Source organism: Penicillium waksmanii (assembly GCF_028829765.1).
Source record: "Penicillium waksmanii strain IBT 27052 chromosome Unknown utg000007l:1.0-4314555.0:1.0-4317578.0, whole genome shotgun sequence".
Lineage (NCBI taxonomy): Eukaryota > Fungi > Ascomycota > Eurotiomycetes > Eurotiales > Aspergillaceae > Penicillium > Penicillium waksmanii.
In genome coordinates this window covers 709,746-733,669 of record NW_026643253.1, presented here as the reverse complement: position 1 = coordinate 733,669, position 23,924 = coordinate 709,746, and the positions used below count along the sequence as shown (strand labels likewise).

Genomic DNA, 23,924 nt, shown 5'->3' with positions numbered 1-23,924 from the left:
TGAAGAACATGGACTCACACCCCACGGAAATGCAAAACTGTCGCAAATTAATCAAGTTTCGAATCGATACTGACGTTAACCATGGAGTACGGTCGTAATAATTTCTTCTGATTTTGGTAAATCTATTAGTATTGAGCCAGCTGGTAATTGCATTACTGTAATTCTAGATGATTGGAGTATTTCCGATCCTAGGTCAACTAGCAATAGCAAGCCCATGAAGCCCGGCACCAACCATGATAACATCCAAATGTATCGGGTTGCCATAATCTGCCGGCCTTGCCTTTGGTTCTGGTGCCGACCGATCCGCACCCTGAAGAAAATAAAGACAGTTGCTTGGATAGTTTGGCGACTAGTGGAGCCAACATTGATTAACACAATCTGATTCGACCGATCATGCGGGGATGCACACCTCCCCGCGCTCTAAGATGGGGACCAACCTTGAGCCTATTGCCACTGCTCATTTCTGAGCGTGTTGGAATATCACAAGGCTGACCTCTGATATCTTGGAGATTAAGTTTGCGGCGTCGTTTTGAGAACCAGGGTGCTGCGTGTGAACCAATGAAGTGGTTGGCCAAGGTATACAATTTTGAGTCTGTTTCTTAGCCCCAGTAGATCCTAAAATCCGAACAAAGAGGAAATTTACATAGGGGATCAAGGGCCTGTCCACTGTCTAGGCCAGCTATGTGAGTAACGTGGTCAACCACCGAGTGGGCCACACCACCGAGTGGGCCACCTATTCCCACAACCACTACGTTTTGTATGAAAAAAGCCACCAACACCAATTAAATTGCAAAAACTAGGCGTTATTATTGAGCGGGCACCTATTGCGCTTATGCCCTACCTTCCTATAATTACCACAACTTTGTGGTAGCCTCTCATTCGCCGATCCTGCTGCGCGCGGGGGTGCCGATGGTGTAGCGATATTGGTTTCATTTACCAATTATAGACGAATTTGCATATCCTCCACGGTAATACCGCCCTCGTAGGCAATTTAAACACTATTTATAGCATTCTTGTACTATTTCTGCCCATTCTCAGCCATCACACAAGTCATATTAGCCTTTAGAATAGCATAGTTATTTGTAAGCTTTTAGGCATCCTTGCTAACCTGCTCTAATTACTGTTGTATATCAGTATTTATAACTGATTGCTTTTTAATTAAGTGATTAATTAAAGCTATTTATTGTCTGAAATTGACCGATTTGTATAGTATATATAGTATAAAATCATTGCTGCTATTGCTACTGTATGATAGTGGTAGTATAGGTGTTGTGGGGTGTATATCCAGTTTTTGTAGGACTCTCTTAGGCAAATAGAGGATAACACCTAAGCCTATAAAGCTTGCTATAATAACAGAAGTTTTATAGGTTACTATACATGCTTTAGGGTATATATACAGAAAGTCAAGCTCATCAATATATATACTGCCTAATCAGGCTATATCTTATATATACTGGCTATAAAAGTGCTTTAATATACTAAAACAACCAACATCTAGTAGTTATAATAGATAGGATAAGTATACAAATATACAAATTATAATAATATTATTTGCCATACGAATCCTATTAATTTAGGAGTAAGATAACTCCTATAGCCATCTATCACCAAGAGTAAGTAGGCACTATATTACCTTCGTTTAACGTACAGAATAAAGTAATCTTCAAGCCATAAGAGGCTAATTTGATCAGTCGTCTATCTATTATTACTCACCTCGAAACGCCAGTCTTCAGGTATAGTATTAAACCAGCCTGACATTAAGTTCTTGGCTTTAAAAATAATGGTTAGGGGCAGAACCTTGTTTATATTGATATACTTAATTGTAGTTACCTACTCCCGGTTATTAGGCTATAGAAGTTTTTGCCTACTATGATAGTCTCTGCAAGTTACAACCTTTAAAGTACTGGTAATCCCCATTGCAAAACCAGTTTTCTCGAAATTATAGATATCATCATCGAGAATACTATATTCGGTAATCTTTTAGGTATATTGTAGGAACTACTCCTTTATAACCTCTGGATCCTCATATAACGTACGTTGTACATTATATCGGCGTGAAAATCAGGTTTTGAGAGTCTCTTGATGTTTAACGTATTTGTACGCCTAGTTTTGGCCAACAATAGTAGTATACCGTTCCGTAAGCAATATATTGGCCATATCTGCTACTATTTTGTAGGTAGGGGCTTTTCCACGCGAATCAAGGTCCAATATCCAATTTTTTAATGAATCCTCCTCGATTGTAGTCAATTTCATTGAATTTGGGCGAGTAATTGGTCGATGGGTATTGCCATTCAGCCGCCCTTGTAACGTTGTGCGCGGTACACCAAAAACGCGTGCAGCTTCGCGAATCGATGTAATTTTTTGCTCTTTTAGGGCCTGAATAGCAAATTCAATCCTGCCCTCTTGTTCCACCAATTTTTGGCGTCTTTCATGTCGAATTGGTGGCATGGTGGTGGTTGTAAAAGGGGGGGATTGTGACACGCGACGCGTCTGTGGAGATGGGTGGCCCACTCGGTGGTGTGGCCCACTCGGTGGTTGACCACGTTACCAGTAGGCGGAGACAAGAATCGGACGAGACCGGCCGAAGGGATTCATGCCGTGGGGGCGGAGAATGTGGGCGGCGCCACTGGGGGCCAACTTGATATTATCGATATTAACTAATGCGATGCCCCCTATTCGTGTATGTTCGAGGGTGAATTCTGCCTTCAAAACCGTTCCAGACATGGCTCGCCCTCTTGAACCAACCAACGGTCGAGGCACGTACTCCGATCTCGCAATTGTTTGCTCTCTGCGCCCGAGAAAGCCTACCAGAGGCCCATCGGAGATCTCCATTCCCCGGCTATTGAAAGAAAACCCAGGTGGAGACGAAAGTTCGCGCTTCCCCACGCGCCTGATCGCATTCCGTGCGTAGTTCGATGTGTGTGAAGGCAAAGGCAATGCAGCGCTGGGAGTTCCCCGGGCGGCTCTTTGGCTCGTGTATTTTTCTACGGTGGTTCCACTGAGATCGTAGTCCAAATCGGTGATCACTGCTTAACAGAGGCCAGCAGGCGACCATGAATCCAAATTCTTGTCCAGTCGATGCCCACGATTTCGTGGATGGGATGTGGTCCTCGACCGTGACTATTTTTACGAGTGGGATTCGCGGTGCCCAACAGAATCCCTGCAAGGCACAACAAGGATCGAAAAGTTAGACGGCTCAAGCTTGGGAGAGTATCCGTGGAAAAGGCCGCACAGGCTCGCATAAACTCTTTTGGGGCCCATCTCTTAAGCATTAACTTGGCCACTTTTGTAATACGAATCTTTCTATTTTATTTCCGCATGGCGATTTTTTCAGACTCACATCCAGAGACACTTTCCATACAGCATTTCTGGCGTCGAAAAGCATGTCGATTCAAAGTTATGGCGTCACAGTCTTGGCCGTGAGCTGGTCCGAATGTGCAATCGCTTTATTTCTGTTATTTGCTCGCATATACACCACTTGGAAAATCACGAGACATATCCGACTCGATTTGTATTTGATCTTAGTTACTTTTGTATGGAACGGTTGACGGGAATATACCTTTTTATAGAATTCAACTAACAACTATCTGCGATAGGTCTTCGCCATTGCCGGTGTAATCCTCGTTACAGTAAGCGTCATCTACGGAATCGGTTCCCACGAAAATGTTCTCTCCGAAAGCGATAAGGCCGAGGCTCTCAAATGGGGCTGGATAAACCAATTACTTGGCCTTCTAGCGACATCTTTCGGAAAACTGGCGATTGTCGCCTTTTTACAGCAGATCCATGGGCCGGAACATCGCGAACGGGTCGTTGGGTTGTGGATCCTCGCTATTAGCAATCTGATCGTCAACGCCATCGCGGTCGGCATGGTCTTGACTCAGTGTGCACCTCTTAAGAAGTTATGGGATTTTTCAGTGCCGGGTACTTGTGATGGGCTAGAGCGCAATGAACATTTTGCGTATTTCCAAGGAAGTGAGTACTCTCATTTTGCTTGTCTGAAAATGGTTCGCTGACGAAACTCGATTCACCTAGGCTGGTCAGCCTTCTGTGATCTAGCTCTGGCACTATATCCGATCGTCTTCTTATGGACTGTGAGACTTCAGATACGAGTCAAAATTGGTCTTTGTGCCTTGATGGGAGTGGGCGTGATGTATGTCCTCTAATACCACACTACGCTATTTTCAAAACTAACCATCGCCAGTGCTTGCATATGTTCAATTCTAAAGACAACTTTGGGACTGACAGCTCTGGGAAATGGAGAAGATTTGACATGTAAGCCGGAATCCATTTCATGTTTCGATTCTGTCCGCTTCAAAACACTAATCATATCAAAGATAACATTGCTCGTCTGATCATCTGGAACGAAACCGAGAAATGGGCCGTTATTATTGTCGGTTGTATACCACCAATACGGCCCCTTTTCATTGCATTATTCCACAAGGTCGCAAAATCTACCAAATCAAGATCGGGCCAAACGAACGGAAATGGCAGGTCGACAGAGTTGCACTCCTTCTCGCAAGGCTCCAAGGCTGCCCCACGCGTGCGTCATTCGTCACCAGCACTGTCTAGCGCAAAGGAAAGCGAGGAAAGTATACTCGCCATGGAAGATGGTGCGATTATGAAGACCACGGATATTAGTCTGACTTATGAGAATGGCGAAGCCCATCATGAACCTTTACCTTCAGAGCTTGAACATGGCGGATGTGTCGTGCCCTCCGAACGGATATAGACTGCCAACTCGACGCTGTCCAATGTATATAGTATCATATGATACCCACTGGCAGCAAATATTAAAGTATAGGCAATTAATGATAGAGGTCTACAACCTTATCAGTACTACTGTACTACTTATTTGCATTCCATACTGGTAGTATTCCAAGGTTCCCCGCTTCCTACTACTTCAAGTTCAAGTTGTTTCCAAGTACTACCTAGGTAGATCCCAGTATATATCTAGCTATGTACCTAATTTTACTGAGGCCCTCAGGCCTCAGACCTACAGCTCCGAGTCTAAGTCAGCTCTGAGCCACCTCACAATTCATGTATTGCCTTCATGGCCTTCATTCCAAGGTTGCTTTGATTAGTCGTTTGCACAACCGTTTGTCCTTTGTTGAGAGAGTACTAGATCTGTGAGGGGTTCCCAATTTCAGCTACTAGTAGTATCATCATCATCAGATATCTCTATCTCGCCATATTTTAATCCAGTAAATATTATCCAGGCTAGCTTCAAGTTAAACCGCCAGGGGACGGACCTGAGACATGGCACTGAGGCCGATAGGCCCCCATCACTACATGGAAAAAATCAGATTTGGATTCAATAAGCACCGTATGAAAACAAACAATACTCCCTGTACCCTACATGTTACCCCAGCCCTATTACATACTATTCGTTGGTTCTGCGTTCAATCAGGCGTCGGCTGGCGGTGCGGGCAGTACTGGCAATTGCTGCCCCACGTTGCAAACACAGATTCAAGTTAGCGCCCGCCACTGTTTTTCTCTTCTTTGACCTGACTCGAGCCTCATGACTTTCTTTCATAATGCTGGGACCGCTGATCGCTCGAGAGATCTGCATTTATACCATTCTTTCCTCTTTACTAGAATGTCTGCGCTACTGATCCGGACCAGGGCGGTTGTGTCTCGATATTCCCAGCGGACAACACAGTCGACGTCGACATAATGGACAAAGCGTTCAATTCCCCGCCAGCTATGGCCTCAGAGCAGCTGGTAACCTATAGGCCCCGGGATATCAGTTGGAAATGCTCGACGCAAGCATGAAGCAGAACATTATTGTAGCGGTATGTCTAATCACTTCCCCTCCCTTTTAGTTTTGACGGCTAAGCTGATCATTGGGCTGCAGATGGATACGGGTAGTGGGAAGACTCATATGTAAGATCATTTTCCAAAAAATTTGGATCGACCAGTGAACTGATCAAAATAGAGCCGTCTTGCGCATCAAGGCCGAGCTCGAAACCTGTGCCTCTCACAAATTGATCTGGTTCTTGGCACCAACTGTGGCTCTTTGCTTCCAGCAGCATGGAGTTCTAAAAACACATATTCCGAATGTGCAGATTCGGATGCTGACTGGTTTGGACAACGTCGACCGCTGGGCAGAACAGTCTGCCTGGGACAAAGCGCTGCAAGATATTCGTATCATCGTATCCACTCACGCTGTGCTAGCGGATGCCTTGAATCATGGCTTCGTGAGGATGTCGCAGTTAGCTCTCATTGTTTTCGATGAAGGTAGGCTGGCTCATATACGGTTTGATTGATCTGCATGAGCGAATACTAATCGTAACCCCTTCAGCACACCACTGCATGCGCCGACACCCAGCGAATAAAATAATGCAGCTACATTATCATCCACTACGCGAAAGCCATGGAACAGAGGCGGTGCCAAGTATCCTGGGACTGACAGCGAGTCCAATTGTCCGATCTAACAAGGAAGAATTGCAAGCGATCGAAGCCAATCTCAATGCTGTGTGCAAGACACCCCGAGTAAACCGCACCGAGTTACTTGAATGCGTTCATCGACCCCATCTAAAACGACTCAGCTACACTCCAACTGAATTGGATGACAACAATCCCAATAGTCGATTTTTGCTTCCGCTACGCCGTTGTATTCGGAAATACGATATCCAAGACGACCCATATATAGAATTAATGCGACAGGATCCGGATAAACTAGCAGAAGCACATGAGCTTCTTGTTTCGGGCAAGACCTTTTGCAAGGAACAGCTTGTCAAGTTCTTGGAACGCAGCGTGCACATGTACGAAGAGCTCGGAGGCTGGGCCACGGACTTCCTCATCAAGACATCAATTGAACAATTCCGACACTCAGTCGAGAATGACAAGGATCTGACAGGCATAAATCGCGAGGAACGGCTTTATCTCCTGGACCTTCTAATGAGTATGTCTGTGCCGGAAGGTGAACCAGAGAGTTTCCACATTTCACCCAAGCTGGCGACACTCTTTGAATACCTGGAACAAATGGACCAACCCGAATTTTCTGCCATCATTTTCGCCCAAAGACGGGCGGTTGTTGGTGTGCTGGCGCGATTAGTTTCGCTGCACCCTATAACCAAGGGTAGGTTCGAAAGTGCTCCATACGTGGGATGGTCATCCTATCAGAATGGCGATTGCCTCGGTGATCTTGTTAGCAAGGACATGCAACGAGATACCCTCTCTGAATTCAGAACCGGTAGAAAAAATCTCATTGTAACAACTGATGTTCTAGAGGAGGGTCTGGATATTAGCTCCTGCAGCTTGGTGATTTGTTTTGACAAGCCGGCGAACTTGAAATCATTTGTGCAGCGGCGAGGCAGAGCACGTCGCCAGGCGTCGACATATACGATCATGGCATCTACAGAGGATGACAAGATTAACGTGGCGAAATGGCAAGAACTGGAGAAGGTTATGGTGGAGACCTATTTGGACGATAGAAGACGGCAAACAGAAATGGAGAGTTTGGAACGCTACGACGAAACAGTCGAACGGCGTTTGTTTGTTCCCTCAACTAGGTATTGTTATTTCCCACACATCCCAGTGTTGTTACCATCTTACTCAATCTTTCTTCACTAGTGCTTGTTTGTCCGCCGATGAATCTATGCAACACCTTCACCACTTCTGCTCTGTTCTACCACACTCAAACGATAACGACAACGAGAATCGACCCATATTCATATTCGAAGAAGACAACACCGGAATGATTCAAGCAACCGTCATTCTTCCTTCCTCTGTTCACCCCGCTGTCCGCCGAGCGCAAGGCGAGAACTGGTGGCACACCGAACATGCCGCGACAAAAGAAGCATCCTTTCTCGCATACGAGGCCCTCTGGAAATATGGCCTCGTTAACGACAACCTGCTACCCGCGACTCAAAAAACACAACTCGAAATGTCTAATGCAATGAACGCACCCACCCAGTCCAGCAGTGTCTGGATCTCTGGACAGTATGACCCGTATGTGCCCTTGGCGCGCGCATGGACATCGTCTGGACGGTACTGTCAGACGAAAATCACCTTCTCCATCGACGGCGTCGTCGATGAGAATCTGACTACATCGATAGTACTGCCCATGCTTGTGGCCATGCCCGCCCCAATCACACTTTACTGGTCCCTGGAAAGACAGCTTCTGGTACAGTTCTCGCTTCCAAAGCTTCTAACTAGCATGACACCAGAGCACATCTCGACGATGCAGCAGATCACCGCTATGCTCCTCAAAGCACCCTCTGCCCGGGGTGCTAATCTGAAGAAAGAAGACTATGTTGTTCCTTTTGTCCCATGTATTGCGCCAGAGCAGTTCGCAGATTGGCTACACGACTATGAAGGAACGGACTTGGTCTTGGAGTCCTTTGAGCGAGACCCAGACGCCGCCCCTCTTGGTTTCATCCGCGATACCTCTATTTATGCCGAGGCGCGTATATTTATGAGATGGGTCGTTGATGCAACAAAGAAGAATGTCAGCATAGAGTGCCAGTCTCTACCGCAGAGACGAAACCTCCTCAACCCAGCTACCATGTACCAAGAGTCCAAGATGGGCGGTCCTCCTGCCCTCGCGCCAAAGATTCAAATAATTCCAGCAACCGGCTGCACGGTGAGCAAGATCCCTGCACAAACTGGGATCATGGGACGGTTTTTCTCCGCCATCCTCGACCGACTCGAGGCCACACTAGTTGCCCAGGAGCTAGCCAGTACTATCTTGAAGGGAGTTGGCTTCAACGACATCAGCCATGTCTTGACTGCAATCACCATGCCCATTGCACAAGCCAGGACTGACTATCAGTTGTATGAATTCTTCGGCGACTCTGTGCTCAAGTACACTGTGGCTTGCCAGCTCTTCTACGCAAATCCAACATGGCAGGAAGCGCGTCTCTCGATGGAACGTGATAAGGTCATCAGCAACTCGAACCTCACACGCTCAGCCTTGCTGGTCGGTCTCGATGCCTATATCTTGGCCGACCGCTTCACGCCGACCAACTGGTCTGCACCCTCCATCGAAGACAAGCTTTCTCGAGAAACCCCGAAGCGCCAGCTCGCCAACAAGGTCATTGCAGACGTTGTGGAGGCATTAATTGGAGCTGCATACATGGACGGAGGGATGGCAAAAGCCCAAACCTGCCTCTACCGCTTCATGCCCGAAGCAGATATCTTACAAGATGGCCTTCCGTCCCATGCCAATGGTCCCAGCAAAGAGCGAAGATCTACAAGTGCTGACCCCCCCCATCTTCTCTGGGCATTTTACTCGGCTACACGTTCAACGATCCATCTCTTATGACGGAAGCCCTGACCCACGCATCTGGCAGCCATGACGGATCCCAAAGCTACAATCGCCTCGAATATCTCGGCGATGCAGTCCTAGATATAATAGTAGTTTCCACACTTGCCAGCCTTCCGAAAAAGATAACACAAGGCCAAATGACGCTCCTAAAACACGCCTTGACAAATGGGAATCTACTGGCCTTCCTATGCATGAGTCTGTACATCGAAGAAGAGCTCGAACCCTCTTCTGGCTCTGGCTTGGGTTCACCTTCGAATTATCCACATCATTCCAACCCCAAACCCAAACGAATCCACCTTTACGATTTCCTCCGCTACAACGGCGACATAACAGCGAAATCTCGCACCGCCAGCATAACCCGATACAACACATACCGTGAAGAAACAACCACAGCCCTCCAAACCAGCCCCCAATACCCCTGGCTCCTCCTCGCCCAAATGCACGCCGACAAATTCTTCTGCGACATTATCGAGTCAACGATCGGGGCTATATTTGTCGATTCCCGCGGCGATATGGAAGCTTGTACATCCTTTGTGGAAAGAGTCGGCGTCCTACCCATCCTGCGCCGATTCATCCAGGACGAAGTCGACGTCCAGCATCCGAGGAATAAAGCGCAGGGAATATTGAAAGAGGAGAGGATGGTTGAATTCAAGATAACCGGTGCGCTGAATAATTATACCTGTACGGCGAGATATGGGCCTAAACAGGGACCGCTGGAGGATATGACGGTTGTTCGGGGTGTGGCTTTTAGGGAGGAGGCGGAGGTTCGCGCGGCTTATGCGGCTATTCCGTTGCTGGTTGATGGGGAGATTATGAATGCTGAGAAGGATAGACAGACGCAGTTGGAGAGGGTGGTGCATCGGCAGGAACAGAATAAGTTGAAGAAGAAGAGGAAGCGTGAGGCTAAGTTGCAGGCTGAGCAGGAGAAAATTATGAACGATGGGAAGGGTGAGAAGGGCGATCCGATGGATATGCAATAAATGCTGCATGTGTGTGGTATTGCTGGATGCTTGAGAGAGTTGTACTAGTATGCTCTTTGGATGGATGAATTGGGATGGATGAAATGGGATGTTTCAATCAGCGATTAAGCGATGTCTAGCCTTTAGTTCGCGTGGAGAATAGAAAGAGGGCCTTATTCTATTTCGATGATAACTTTTCTGAATGATATACTTACCAGTCGGCCAGCAATGCAAGCGTTTATGGTAAATCCGATGTATGACTAGTACTGTCTGGGTGGATGGCCCTTGAAAACTACGAATGGTCTACGACGATGCTAGTTTGGAGCTTGATAGTAGCAAGATACTAGTACTCCACTTAACGCTATTTCCTTGGGCCTCTACCTATGTACCATGATGTATCTCCAGAATTGGCTTCCTTGCGTGGTGTGTTGTTGTAGTATAGTTAGATGGCGCCGCCTACCCGCAAGCTATACACACAAGCTTCAACTACTCTTGTGACTACAAACAGTACAAGAAATTGAAAGAGACAGTACCCCGGTAAAAACCTCGGTAGGGAATATTTATTGCAATCGGTGATGAACAGTAACATCCAAAGCTATTCATATCCACTACTTCTTCCCGCCCTTCCTTTTGGATCGTCTCACAGGCTCAGGCTCGCTCTTCTCCTCCGCTTCCTCTTCTTCTTCTTCCTCCTTGACATCATCCTCCTCGGATTCCTCCTTAGCCGGATCCGCATCCTCCTCGCTATTCTGCACAATATCTGTGTCTTCCTCCTCAGTTTGCCCGGGGATGTTCTCATTAGAAACCCGTCCGGCATCCCAAGATCCCTGACCAGGCGCCCGCTGCCTCAAGCTCGAGAGCATCTTAGTAGTCTCACTCTCAACTCCATTCCAAGCCCCGCAGCTCCCACATCGCCATCGACCGAGTTCCTCCGGTGTCTTGATCCCCGGTGGAGCCTGACCATTAACCAACCGACAAGACGCGCAGATCATAGCCATGCGATTCCGCGGCTGCATCTCATCCTCGCCGAGGAGAACGTCGAGAAGTCGGTCATACCAGTGAGGCTGTTCAATATATTGACCGGAACTGGGGAAGGCGTTCGGCGCGAAACCTGGTTCGTCGGGCTGGGGAATAGGAGAAGGAGGAGAAGGGGAGGGAGGCGTATTCGGCGGCAACTGCTGCTGGCCCGATTCCTGGTTGTAGCCTGGCGGTGGGGATGGGGCGGTACCGGGGGGGTCCTGCAAGGGGTTGTTGACTGGGAGGAGGAGCACGCCGGATATTGGCAGTGGGTGGTGGGGGTAGACCTGTTCTGGCGACGGGTTGCGAGGGAGTCGCTGGGTTACGTTTCTCGGTAGGTCCGGGTCCGGCATGGGTGGTTGGAGATGGTATTTGTTTGGGAGACTCGCCGCCGTACTTTTCTAAAAGTTGTTGGGTAGAGTTGTACTTTGTAGCGACTTTCAGCTTCTCGATCGTCGCGTCACGTTGTTTGTTGTAGTCATCCAAGCGGCGCTGGATCCTGGTGATGCGGTATTCAAAGAGGCGGGATCCAAAGGTGCGAACCACGTAAATCCTGAAGAAAATCATAGGTTAGTGAGTGCTTGAGGGTTGCGCTAGCTGGAGCTGTATCTGGAGGAGCTTACAGAACGGGTCCGCCAGCAATGGCGGCGTACTCCTTGACACCCCAACTCTCCCATCCTAGCACTAGAGCAAGAACAATGCTGTAGAAGAGATATGCAAAGGTCGAATAGAGGGTCCAGAGAGCTTTGAAGCGACGAGCAGAGGAGCGATGCTGGTCAAGACGAGTGGTGGCCTCTGCGATCTTGGTGGACAGAGTTGACAGGGTTTTCTCAAAGTTGGCTGGGGAGTTATCCTCGCCCTAGATGTATTAGAATTAGCATTAGCAAAGGTCATAGTTCATAACCAGGCGTTCACTCACCTTCCAGGGCCACAGGGAGACCATCGTTGACAGCTTCAAAGCGGGTCGAACTGCGAAGGCGGAAGTAGCAAAGAGCACGTGCCACAGCCACAGCCACAGCAGGAACTATCAACTTCACTCAACTTCATAACTTCACTTCATCACTTCACTTCTTCTACTCCGATTTTACTTCATCTACTTCTACTCACTTCATCCTGACACTCGCTGGCATTATCTGCCGAACGCTGACACTTCTTACTGAACTAAGCTCTGGTCATTCATTACGCTGTCCATCAACTCCACTCCAAAGCCTAGATCCGTCCAATCTTCAAACAAAGAAATGTCACCCACCAACCACAACCAACCACTATTGGCCGGATCGAACCCCCCTCAAATGATTACCCCGGATTCAAATGGGTTGAGAAAAAATTGTAAAAGGTATCCGAATTTTTGTCCTGCATGGACCATCCTCATCAACGCCACCAATAGCCAAGAGTCGACAAGTGCATGAACTCTCCCTCGACGTTCTTTGTTTGCCGCGCTGCATCCCTGTCTGGCGCGACAATAGCTTCGTACCATTCTCGCTTCAGGTCACCGCAGTCAGCCATCATTCATCACTGATAGACTCTCCCCCAATATTGATCCCTGGGTCCAAGAGGTCATTGCGAGCTCTTTCCCAAAGAATGTCCTGAATACTATACCCGTATTCTCCACGGGGGCTGTGGAACTGTCATAACTCTATTCTTTCATACTCCGGTTGCTGCACTATCGAATCTACCCATACCTGCAAGTTCAGATGGTCATTGCTTCGATCCGCGCGATCGATCACACCGACCCCACGTTCCGCGTCAAGGATCTATTCCCTGTCATCAACTAGGTACAGCAATTCAGCAATTGGGGAATGTCTAGTCACATAACCTGCCGGTGCAATGGCAATGGCCAATTCGAGCTTAGCCCGACATACACTCACAGAAGCGCACGATCCATTGAACGGTTGTCCCATCCCCAACCTTATCAGACTTGACCCGGGGACCTCCTTTTCAATTCAAGCCTTGTAAAGCCCTCTCGCCTCCTTTCCTACGATTCCGCGGGAATAGCCGCTTATTCCATACAACTAGACCCAAGGTGCTCCAGGCCCTAGATGCACCCTGTGATGATGGATGCATTCATAGATCTCTTGGTCCGTGTTCCTTTTAATCCTGGGCTTGACCAAGTCCTCTCGTCGTCTCGACATTGCTCTGCTTTGACCTTTTTCAACACCCCCGAAGTTAGCGGCAGCCTCTATGCACGCTGATGCACCATGGCGATTCATTTTGTCGGCATACCGGCGCTGCCACCAGAGATTGCGAAGATGCTGAGGGAGAATTTAGTCATTGTCGAAGTGATTATCATGTATACCATAGGAGCATTTACTGCGCTTGAGGTTGGCATCTCCTCTCTCAACCTCTTCAAGCGCCACCGCGGTCTCTACTTCTGGAGCATGCAAATTTCTGCCTGGGGTATCCTGCTACATACCATCCCGTCGCTGGTGACCTTTGTCGCACCTAAAAATTTGCTCGCTTCAACGATCATCGCCTCCATCGGCTGGGGCTGTATGGTCAATGGTCAACCTTTGGTCCTTTACTCGCGCTTGCATCTCGTTGTGGCAGGTATCTCCCGCTTTCGCTGGATCCTCTGGATGATTATTTTTAATGCAATCATCGTCTATGTCACAATGGCCACCCTCGTTTTCGGTGTTTCTGTTGGCCATGAGAATTTCGCCCTTTCCGCCTTTATTTGGAACCGAACCCATGTTTTTATCCTCCACGCGCAAGATCTGATCATCTGCGTAATTTACATCCGCGAGGCGCGTCGGGCACTGGGGCCTATCATCGCGGTTCGGGGAGGGAAGGCAAAAGGGTCATCAACCATCTCATTATCATTAACGTGATTGTTATTCTTCTAAACACCCTTGACGTCGTGATCACATGGAGAGTCGCCGTTTTGCAGCCCCCATGAAAACAGTCATCTATGGCCTGAAGCTGAAACTCGAATTCGCCATCCTCAACAGATTACGCTCTTTCCTGTCCTCGGGCACCCCTTACGTCTTCCATGGAGGTGATCATGGGCGTGGAAACAGACAAGACCTCAATGATTCCAACTCAACGACTTATCGCCGCCATTCCAGTGACCTGAATATCTACACCATGGTAAACGCAGACCATCGACCACCGTACGACGGGGTGTCCAGCATGCCGACACCCACACCCACACCGGGTCTCAATACCTTCGAGCCAGATCCGTTCGCGAGTTGTTTCCAGGTCACCATGGCAAACTGCGAGTCCAGGAGAAAGAGAGAGCAAGAATCCCAGATGGGCAGCACGCATGATTTCCACGAGGGTATTCGTGAAACCTCCTCGAAGGACAATATGAATCTACCCGCTTCGCCTGCGCCGACTGTGGCCTCGTATACCTCGCCTGGATCACTTCGTTCCGAGCGGTGTTCCAGTGGTAGCAATACGCGTGGCAGGATTGGATCTTCCGAGACAAGGTCGACTATTGAGGCGGAGTTATTGGTGACGCCGAAATAGGTCTACCATAGCACAGCTAGTCGGGTTAGGTTGGGTTGAGTCCCTTGTCTTCTCCTTCGTTCTTCTTCCCTTTTTTCCCTTTCTTCTCTTCATTTTGGGTTGGCTAGATTCATTACTTCGATATCCCTGTGCTTACTTAGTCGGCTATCTGTCTTTTCGCAAGTGCATGCATATTCTATACCCATCGCAGCTTACTGCGTGTATCTCAGTGTGGTCTTTTGTTTATGGGTGGTCCCCCCCCCCCCCGAGGTTTTATTGTTTTCCCTGGTGGGCAAGTTAATTGGATTTTTAATGCTGTTCTTTCTCTTGATCCAGCCCACCTGGGCACTCATCTCAGTGTGGTCTTTCGTTCCACGTTCAAGTTTACGGCGGTCTCATATTTTTTCTAGTGGTCTAATTGTTTATTTATATAGATTGTTCCAAAATTACTATTTTCTTTTTTCCAACTTGAAGGTTGCCCCTGTCTGAGCTGCTTCAAATTGTACTACTAAGTAGTATTACCTAGTAGTAGTAGCTAGTAGTAGCTATATCGCCACCAGTCTTAAGTTCGAGTTGTTTACTATCCTCAGAACATTTTTCTTTGATTTTTCACTTCTGCCCTTCTTTTGAAACCAACAGTCAATTGTTATTCCTACTAGTAGCAGTACTATGGTGGTACTAGTAGTACGAGCCCTGGAGTATTGAGGCAGTCCCATTGCTGCCCAGGTGTTCAAAGCAACCCGTGACTTCCTGTTGTGACTTCCACTTCTCCTCCGCCACTCTTCTCTCCACACGAACTTGAACATCGCCAATCTCTTACATTTCTATTTACTTCTACTTCCACTTCCAATTCCATTGCTTTCAACTCCTCACCGCCCTTGGTTCAGAGTAGCCGCTTCGGTGGCAAACCATTCACTGCCTGTGGCTCTTATGACCCGATCGCCGACGATTCGGCCGGGTCGACCGTGCAAAGCCTCAACGCAACACACCACTTTGGGCAAACACAATGGGCCCAGGAACCGTTGAAATGCCTTCCGGATCTTCAAAATATAGTCTGGTATTTCGTCATACTGCATGGTGCCTGCAAGCCTCATTGAGCCATGAGCTCTGCGACAACATCGAATTGATCCTCCCGTGATGATGTCATGAGGATTCGCACTACCAGCGCAAGGCATTGATATGCACACGTCATGGTCATGATGTTGCTTGGTCCCACCCATAAGCCACCTCAGGTGTCTAGAGTACCAGGTACATACTCAATCCCGGTTTTCTTCACCCCTTTGCTGGTACCGAGTACGCCCCCCCGCTCAGGCACCACTGATCCAAGGGAATTCCAGGAATCTTAGGATCCCTTCATCAAATTGTTCGGCCCGTAATCTCTCTTGGCTGAGCCACAATCCAATCCAATCTCATGCAAGCCAATCTCGCATCGTTCCAAACTGCCGGACCTCCCATGGAGCCCTTACACAGTGGACCAACCTGCTCCATCTACTCCATCTCGCGCGCCTACCATCCAATCGCATCTGACAGACTCCAAAGTCTGGCCGGTTGACAGCGGATTGCACATCACTTCCCTATTCCCTTTTTGCCCACATGCTGAATGGCCATTCTCCGCTTGCCCCTCCATAGGGCTTTTTTTCCCTCCTCTCCACTTCCTCTAGCTTCTCCAGATCGTCGTTCGATTTCCATTCTCTCGGATTCCACTCCTCCCCCAGGTACAGTACTGTGCTGTACCCATTCTCTTGCAGTTCGATCGACACGCCTCCCGGTGGAAAACGATCCCTGATGAACTCAACTGCAGAGATCCACCCCACCTTTGCTCGGATTCCTGTGCTGTTTCACCCGCCGGGGCATCGATAATAATAACTGAGTGGGCTACGTGGGTTGCGAGCCCTTCTACAAAAGTCTTTATAAAAGAGTCGCAAACTAGACCCGTCGATGGTGTAACCGTTCATTTGGTTTGCTTGCTCGCACTCCCCACCAAGCGACCCCTATACAACCCCGATCGCTAGATCCGAGCCTCATCTCAGATCCCTCGTCCCTCCCTGGGGTCTCATCGCGTTGTTCCCGCCTCGACCTCTAGCGCAAATATGTCGTCCAACCCAGGAGGCAGCCGACCGGGGACCGCGCGACAACGTTCCGGAAGCGAAGCCCCGTCGAACCGACCGATCTCGATCGACACATCCTCAAAACGGCCAGATATTAGGGAGCGGTCGCAATCGGTCTCTCACAATGATGGACAACAGGCACAGGCCCCCGACACAGGATTCGATAGCACCGATCGAGTTTTCCCCATAAGATCGGTCGTCTCAGTTGACCCAACAGCTGCCCAAGCTGTGCATTTAATACAGCCACGGGGTGCGACCTCGCCTGTCCGAGAAGGCGCTCGTCAATACCCGATCATATCCGCCCAAACCTGGAACGAATTACAGTCTCAGACCCCCCCCACAAGCTCAGTCTCAGACCCCCCCCGCAATGCCAGTCACCGCCGCCAGTATATCCCTCTGTCGAAACGAGCCTAGAACCTACGATCCCTGCCGATGTTCCTCGCCACAAGACCTATGCCACAAATGATGAAACGGAATTGGGTGCACACTCCATGGCATCCGAGGTGGCTCAACATCCGGAAATATTTGCGAAGGCCAAGAGTGAAAGCCGCTCGGGGGTTGGCTCTGCGAGATACCCGGAGCAGTGGCAGCAGCAGCAGCAAGGAGAGCTACAAACACCGTCACCACATACACAAGATGAGCAGTATGGACATGTCACTGCACGCTTCAAACATGTAGAGACTGAAGGTGGACACGCCGTTATCACGGGAAGGGATGGTGAGGCATTCCAATATTGCGAGGACGAGCCGATCCGATTCCCGGGTGCTGTGCAGACTTTTGGTCTCATGATTGTGATGAGAGAGGAGTCGCCAAACCAACTCGTCGTTCGCATTGTCAGTGAAAATTCCACCCAAATCATGGGCTACACCCCAAAACAGCTTTTCGAGCTTCCCAACTTTTGCGACATTTTGAGCGACGACCAGGCCGACACCTTACTGGACCACATCGACTTCGTTCGAGATGACGCCTATGACCCGGTCGTCGATGGCCCCGAAGTCTTCATCATATCAATACCTCTTCCTTCTGGAGGTGAACGTCGATTTTGGTGTGCCGCCCATGTCAGTCAGTCTGAGAAAGATATGATTATATGTGAATTCGAAATGGAAGACGATGAGGTCAATCCATTGAATGTGGCCGGACTTACAACTCCAACCATTCCAGTTGACACATTGAAGGGCATGCCAAGCGCAGAACAGTTTGCTGCTAGCACCATTAACCTCAGTCAACCACTTCGTGTTCTTCGCAACGCCCGAAGACGAAGGGGTGAAGCAGCGGCAATGGACGTGTTCAGCATGTTGACCCAGATCCAAGAACAGCTCGGCCGGACCACCGATCTAGACCAATTACTCAACGTTGCAACTGGTCTAGTCAAAGAGCTTACGGGATTCCACCGAGTTTTGATCTATCAGTTTGATAGCAGCTGGAATGGTCTCGTTGTTGCGGAACTTGCCGACCCCAAAGCTTCGATCGACCTTTACAAGGGACTTCACTTCCCTGCATCCGACATCCCCGCCCAGGCCCGCGAGCTATACAAGATAAACAAAGTTCGTCTTCTATACGACTGCGACCACGAGACTTCACGTCTAGTTTGCCGCACGGTGGAGGATCTGGAAACCCCTCTGGACATGACACATGCGTACCTCCGAGCCATGTCCCCGATTCATATCAAATACCTGCGTCACATGCAGGTGCGATCGTCAATGTCTATCAGTGTCAATGCCTTCAACGAGCTCTGGGGACTTATCTCATGTCATTCCTATGGTGATCATGGTATGCGTGTTTCATTCCCCGTTCGGAAGATGTGCCGACTTCTTGGAGACACTGTTTCTCTAAATATTGAGCGACTTTCATACGCATCTCGACTGCAAGCCCGGAAATTAATCAACACGGTTCCTACAGAAGCTAACCCTTCTGGCTATATCATTGCCTCGTCCGACGATATGCTTCAACTTTTCGGTGCTGATTATGGTGCTCTATCAATCCGCGACGAAACCAAAATCCTGGGCGATAATGAACACTCACAAGAAGTTCTTGCTCTTCTGGAATTCATTCGAATGCGACAAATCAATTCTGTGATGGCATCACACGATATTATCAAAGATTTCCCCGATTTGTATTATCCGCCAGGTCTAAAGGCAATCTCGGGAATGCTCTATGTCCCCCTATCGACTGGTGGAAATGACTTTATCGTTTTCTTCCGCAAGGGCCAGCTTACTGAAATCAAGTGGGCAGGAAATCCCTATGATATTGCCAAAAAGAAATCTACTGCAGGCTATCTGGAACCGCGCAACAGTTTTGCAGCGTGGCGGGAAACTGTCCTGAGTCAATCACGCGAGTGGTCCGAATCTGATGTCGAGACAGCTGCAGTTTTGTGCCTCGTCTATGGAAAGTTCATCAAAGTGTGGCGACAGAAGGAAGCCGCTATGCAAAACTCGCAGCTCACGAAGCTTCTACTTGCTAATTCTGCCCACGAGGTTCGCACACCTCTCAACGCCATCATCAACTACCTCGAAATTGCGCTGGAAGGAAGTCTTGACGCCGAGACCCGTGACAGTTTGACAAAATCGCACTCCGCCTCCAAATCACTCATCTACGTTATCAATGATCTCCTGGATTTGACGAACACCGAAAAGGGCCAGGATCTCATCAAAGATGAAAAATTTGACCTTGCGGCTACTTTCCGAGAGTCCAGCGAGATGCTTGCTGGTGAGGCAAAGAGGAAAAACATCTCATATTCTGTTTCCGTCCAGCCGGGCATCCCTCCACTAGTCATGGGCGACCAGCGACGCTTGCGGCAGGTCTTCTCTAACCTCATTTCCAACGCCATCCAACAGACCGTTTCTGGAGCGGTTACTGTGGAATTATGGCCTTCGGTGACCCAGAACCTAGAAGGTTACAGCGCCATTGAGATGATGGTTATCGACACCGGCGCCGGCATGTCTAAGGAGAAGCTGGAAGCTATGTTTCAAGAGCTTGAGGAGGTCTCGAATGATGCAGATCACTATGACGGCGAACAGAACTCAGAGGAGGGACCGGAGACTCGCAGCAGCGGATCTCGGCAGGTCCTTGGTCTGGGCCTTGCGCTCGTGGCTAGGATCGTTCACAACATGCGGGGTCAACTGGGCGTGAAATCAGAAGAGGGCAAGGGAAGTCGTTTCAAGATCATGTTGCAGTTCAAGTTGCCAGAGGGAGTTGCACCCCCTCATTCCACCGCAACAACCTCCCCAGCACAATATGTTTCTGTCCCACCCACGCCTATGATTTCAGACCGAGAGTTCACTTTAGTCGGGGGTGTTTCCGAGAGTCGGGAAGTACGCCGACAAAGCACCGAGAGCCTTCGAAGCGGTGGTAGCTCTCGCAGTGGGAAGAGTCAGAAGAGTCAGGCCGACAGACTTATCAGTGCAATGAAGGAGGCCCCGTTTAGCAAGTCTCGGAGCGAAAGCATGGACAGCAAGCACGTGAGGTTCCAACCGACCAGCCCAAGTGGCAGCCAGCTTTCACAAGCTATCGCGTCTCCGCTTAGCGACAAGCGGCTTTCGTCACAGAACCCTCTCGCAAGTCTGGGCGCCGTGACGCATACTCCTCCGATGACATTGCAAGCATTGAAGACCCCACCTACCCCGGGCACGGCAAATATCCAGGATTCTGGAGTTCCGATGAGCGCCGTTCGCGTTTCTGGACGTGTCTTGAAACAAGCGGTGCAGACGCAGATGCAGCAACAAGAAGGACAATCCTACTTCCCTCGAATGCCAAATGAGAAAGTAGGCACCGCTGAAACCATCTCGTCTAATATCCCATCTTCTACAACTCCAACATCAACTGTCCCGGCGCACGCCGGAATATTGCGCGTCCTCGTTGCAGAAGACGACCCAATCAATTCCAGGATTATCCACAAGCGCCTGACCAAGTTGGGCCACACGGTCGAATTAACTGGTAACGGCGAAGCTTGTGCGAGTGCATTTTGCTCTAATAGCAAGAGTTTTGATGTTATCATGATGGATATACAGGTAAGTCAAGCGAATGCTCAAAAAAGGCATTCTTAAACATACCATCGAACATGGATGGAACTGGACTGGACTAATGCAGAAGAAAACAGATGCCCATCGCAGATGGATACGCCGCCACCCGAATGATCCGCGAATACGAAGTAAACGCCACCCCCGAAGCCCTCTCCGAGAAAGCCCAGCGAAACTCCCGAGTCCCTATTTTCGCAGTATCTGCCTCTCTCTGGGAGTCCGAGTATCAGAAATATATCGATGTCGGGTTTGATGGCTGGGTTATGAAACCGATCAATTTTGCGAGACTTAATGTTCTTCTTAGCGGTCTTGTTGATCTTGACGTTAGGAAGAGCGCGACTTATACGCCAGGTGAATGGGAAAATGGGGGGGGTGGTTTGATCATCGCTGAACCTTCGATTGATTTGATAAATAACTACTGCGCCAACACACAAAACAAACACATCTACTTACTTCACTCCGACCTCATTCAAAAACACCATTTCCGATTCCTCATGCATTTTCATCGCGGAGCAACGTGGGAACCAGTCCACGATGTATATCACAGCGCATATGACGTATCGACGACTTCCTTAAATACTGCATAACTCATACTACATGCCGTGTATACGAATAACGGCCTGGGTTCCATCCATTTTCATTTCCATTTCCATTTCGGCGTTCCATCTCTTTCATATTGTCCGTTGTTTTTAGGAGCTTGGAAGAAATGCTAGTATACGATACCCGTTTCCCATTTTGCTTTTATCCATGAGTTGGATTTCTTTATTTTGGCCAGGGCCTTCAACTTTTCTGTTTCGAGTTCAAGCTCTTTTCATATATTTATGATATCCGACTCTGACTCTTGGTCATAAGATCGTCTGCATTTCCTTTCCATTTATCTCACTGTATCATATTTTGAAATGGTATTGGGCCCAATCTAGGCCCAATTGAAGTGTGCCTGGTGGTGCAGTCGGCTTTTACGCATAGTGGTGGTACTATTGAGCAAGGCCGAATATCGATCTGCTGAGCCCTGGAGAGGAAAGGTGAACTTGATTGGATCATGGGTGGCCGAAGTTGAAGTGAATGGTAACTACCCTCACAGAAGATAGTATTGGAATGCTATATACAAATGCACAATTCCAACCTTATTCATGGATCCTTGCCAGTAGCTTGAATTTCCGACACCCTCCCTTCCAATGGGGTCCAAGTTAGAGAATATACCGGAAACTCTCAATCTCGGTGTCCGTCTTGTTAGATAGCTCATCCTGCAACTCCGCACCAACAGCTATATCCTCAGGCCGACCATACAACCGATCCCGACGCCGATTCTCATAGATATAGTAGAAGTAAAGAACGACCAGGAAGAAAATACTCAATACAAGACCAGACATGGCAGCCTTGATACCGGTCTAGAAAAAAAAAGATCGAGTTAGCATGGATCACTCGCAGACCAAGAACAACATAGCAAGAAGCCCTGCCTCAGGCGTAATCATAACCACGAACTAACCGGATAAGAAGGCTCCTCACTAGCCAAAAAGAACTGAGGCCCAATAACATTACCAACACAATATGAAATAAAAAGCAAAGAGCTAACAACACTCTTCTTCGAGAACCCCGCCACATTAGATGTAACGATACTCAACGAGATGGGCAAATTGATCGCGTAAACGATACCGATACTAAGTCCGACCATTCGCCCGACTTGTTCTTCCGGGTTGAGTTTCCAGATCAGTAGCATTCCGACGACCGAGACGATCGTGTTGAATATTTGTGCCAGAACGCGCGAATGTGGGATATATGTTACCGCCAGTGATGTTAATACTAGGAAGATTATTTGCGCGGCGCCTTGGGGCATTTGCATTAGTAGGGCTTTTAGGTCTGTGAAACCGAAGCCGGCTGTTATTATTGATGTGAACTGAAAAGTGGAGAGATTAAGGTGTCAGTGAGGTAGGACACTGGCTGTCATGATGGGATCGGATCGGATGGTTTGAAGAGGGAGTGAGTTGGCTCTGGCTTACAGTTGTGATACCTCCATTACACAGGTTCGAAGTAAGCGAATTCAAAATCAAACACCAGGCCTGTGGATCTTTGAGTGCTTGGACTGCCTGAGACCATTTGAATTTGCCGTTATCCAGAATACCGGTCTTGTTTGTGATTGTGCGTTGGACGGCGATGGCACGTTCGTTCTCTGTTAGAAATACGGCCTTATCGACTGCGTCTGGAAGGAAGAAGAATAGAACGATTGAATAGCAAGAGGTCACGGCGCCAAGAATGAGGAAGAGTAGTTTCCAGTGCTCGATCGCTGTTGTGTTTATGTTGCCGATTCCGTAGGCGATTAGGCCCCCGACGAGGACGGCGATGCAGTTTCCGAAAAACCACGCCGATTGCCTGTGAGTTGGTTAGTGTGGGAAGCGAAGAAGGAAATAGTATCGTGAAGCAAACTCAAGTCACGTACCGCATTGGCTGCTCCTCCCGCTTATAGAACATTCCTGTGAGCAAGGTGAAGCCGGGGGCAATGGCGGCTTCTCCGACGCCCAGGAAAAAACGGGCGCACATCAGGCCGGTGAAATTCTTTGTTGCGGCGTGGCACATCAGAATACCCCCCCCCAGATAAATCTAGAATATGTCAGCGATCGCCATTCGGGATAGAAATCAAAGCGATAATAGCTTACACTGAACAGGCCAAGTACTTCCCAATTGGCAGACGCACGATCACGTACGAGCTCGGCCAACTCCAGAAAAAGTAGCCAAAGTAGAAGACAGCCGATGTCCAGGAGTAGTTGGAGCCTTGGAGATTCTATAGTGAATCAGATTTGAAGAAAAGAAAAAAAGAATTGTGCTGTGGGGACCTACCAGGTCTTCTCGCAAATTGAAAAGTGTCGCTTGGCTTAGAGCAAGCTTGTCCAGGAATTGGAGAAAGTAAGCAAACCCCATCAGAGGCATCAAACTATTCCACTGTGAGCAGAATGCAAGTGCATCATATAAAAGCGATCACTTACTAGCAATCCAGCTTTCGCAGAACAGCTCGCTCTTCCTCCGGCGTGGCCTCGACAGCCAGCATCTGCCCGATATCGACGTCATGGCGAGAAGGCTCAATATCATGTTTGAGATCACGTTCACCCGACAT

General features: G+C 48.7%; 6 protein-coding genes across 6 annotated transcripts; 4 read left to right on the top strand and 2 right to left on the bottom strand.

Annotated features, from left to right (window-relative positions):
• Positions 1–3,383: 3,383 nt before the first annotated feature.
• Positions 3,384–4,729, top strand: N7481_007121 (uncharacterized protein; the record flags this gene model as incomplete). The annotated part of the gene is made up of 5 exons (XM_057266340.1): positions 3,384–3,419; positions 3,597–3,972; positions 4,033–4,150; positions 4,202–4,272; positions 4,335–4,729. 5 exons carry the CDS (start codon positions 3,384–3,386, stop codon positions 4,727–4,729), a joined length of 996 nt encoding a protein of 331 aa, XP_057120541.1.
• Positions 4,730–5,595: 866 nt separating this feature from the next.
• Positions 5,596–10,251, top strand: N7481_007120 (putative RNA helicase/RNAse III; the record flags this gene model as incomplete). The annotated part of the gene is given in 7 exon segments (XM_057266339.1): positions 5,596–5,721; positions 5,733–5,792; positions 5,855–5,883; positions 5,936–6,237; positions 6,302–7,514; positions 7,576–9,245; positions 9,275–10,251. Coding segments are annotated over 7 exon segments (4,377 nt in total), but the record flags the coding sequence as incomplete, so codon positions are not given.
• A 587-nt stretch (positions 10,252–10,838) lies between these two features.
• N7481_007119 (uncharacterized protein) lies at positions 10,839–12,190 on the bottom strand (the record flags this gene model as incomplete). Its single annotated transcript, XM_057266338.1, has 4 exons — positions 10,839–11,485; positions 11,535–11,800; positions 11,871–12,106; positions 12,167–12,190. 4 exons carry the CDS (start codon positions 12,188–12,190, stop codon positions 10,839–10,841), a joined length of 1,173 nt encoding a protein of 390 aa, XP_057120539.1.
• A 1,255-nt stretch (positions 12,191–13,445) lies between these two features.
• Positions 13,446–14,715, top strand: N7481_007118 (uncharacterized protein; the record flags this gene model as incomplete). Its single annotated transcript, XM_057266337.1, has 2 exons — positions 13,446–14,021; positions 14,119–14,715. 2 exons carry the CDS (start codon positions 13,446–13,448, stop codon positions 14,713–14,715), a joined length of 1,173 nt encoding a protein of 390 aa, XP_057120538.1.
• A 2,069-nt stretch (positions 14,716–16,784) lies between these two features.
• fphA (putative sensor histidine kinase/response regulator) lies at positions 16,785–21,405 on the top strand (the record flags this gene model as incomplete). Its single annotated transcript, XM_057266336.1, has 3 exons — positions 16,785–17,052; positions 17,127–20,809; positions 20,899–21,405. 3 exons carry the CDS (start codon positions 16,785–16,787, stop codon positions 21,403–21,405), a joined length of 4,458 nt encoding a protein of 1,485 aa, XP_057120537.1.
• A 600-nt stretch (positions 21,406–22,005) lies between these two features.
• Positions 22,006–23,924, bottom strand: N7481_007116 (uncharacterized protein; the record flags this gene model as incomplete). The annotated part of the gene is made up of 7 exons (XM_057266335.1): positions 22,006–22,206; positions 22,305–22,712; positions 22,816–23,185; positions 23,253–23,413; positions 23,472–23,594; positions 23,651–23,744; positions 23,797–23,924. 7 exons carry the CDS (start codon positions 23,922–23,924, stop codon positions 22,006–22,008), a joined length of 1,485 nt encoding a protein of 494 aa, XP_057120536.1.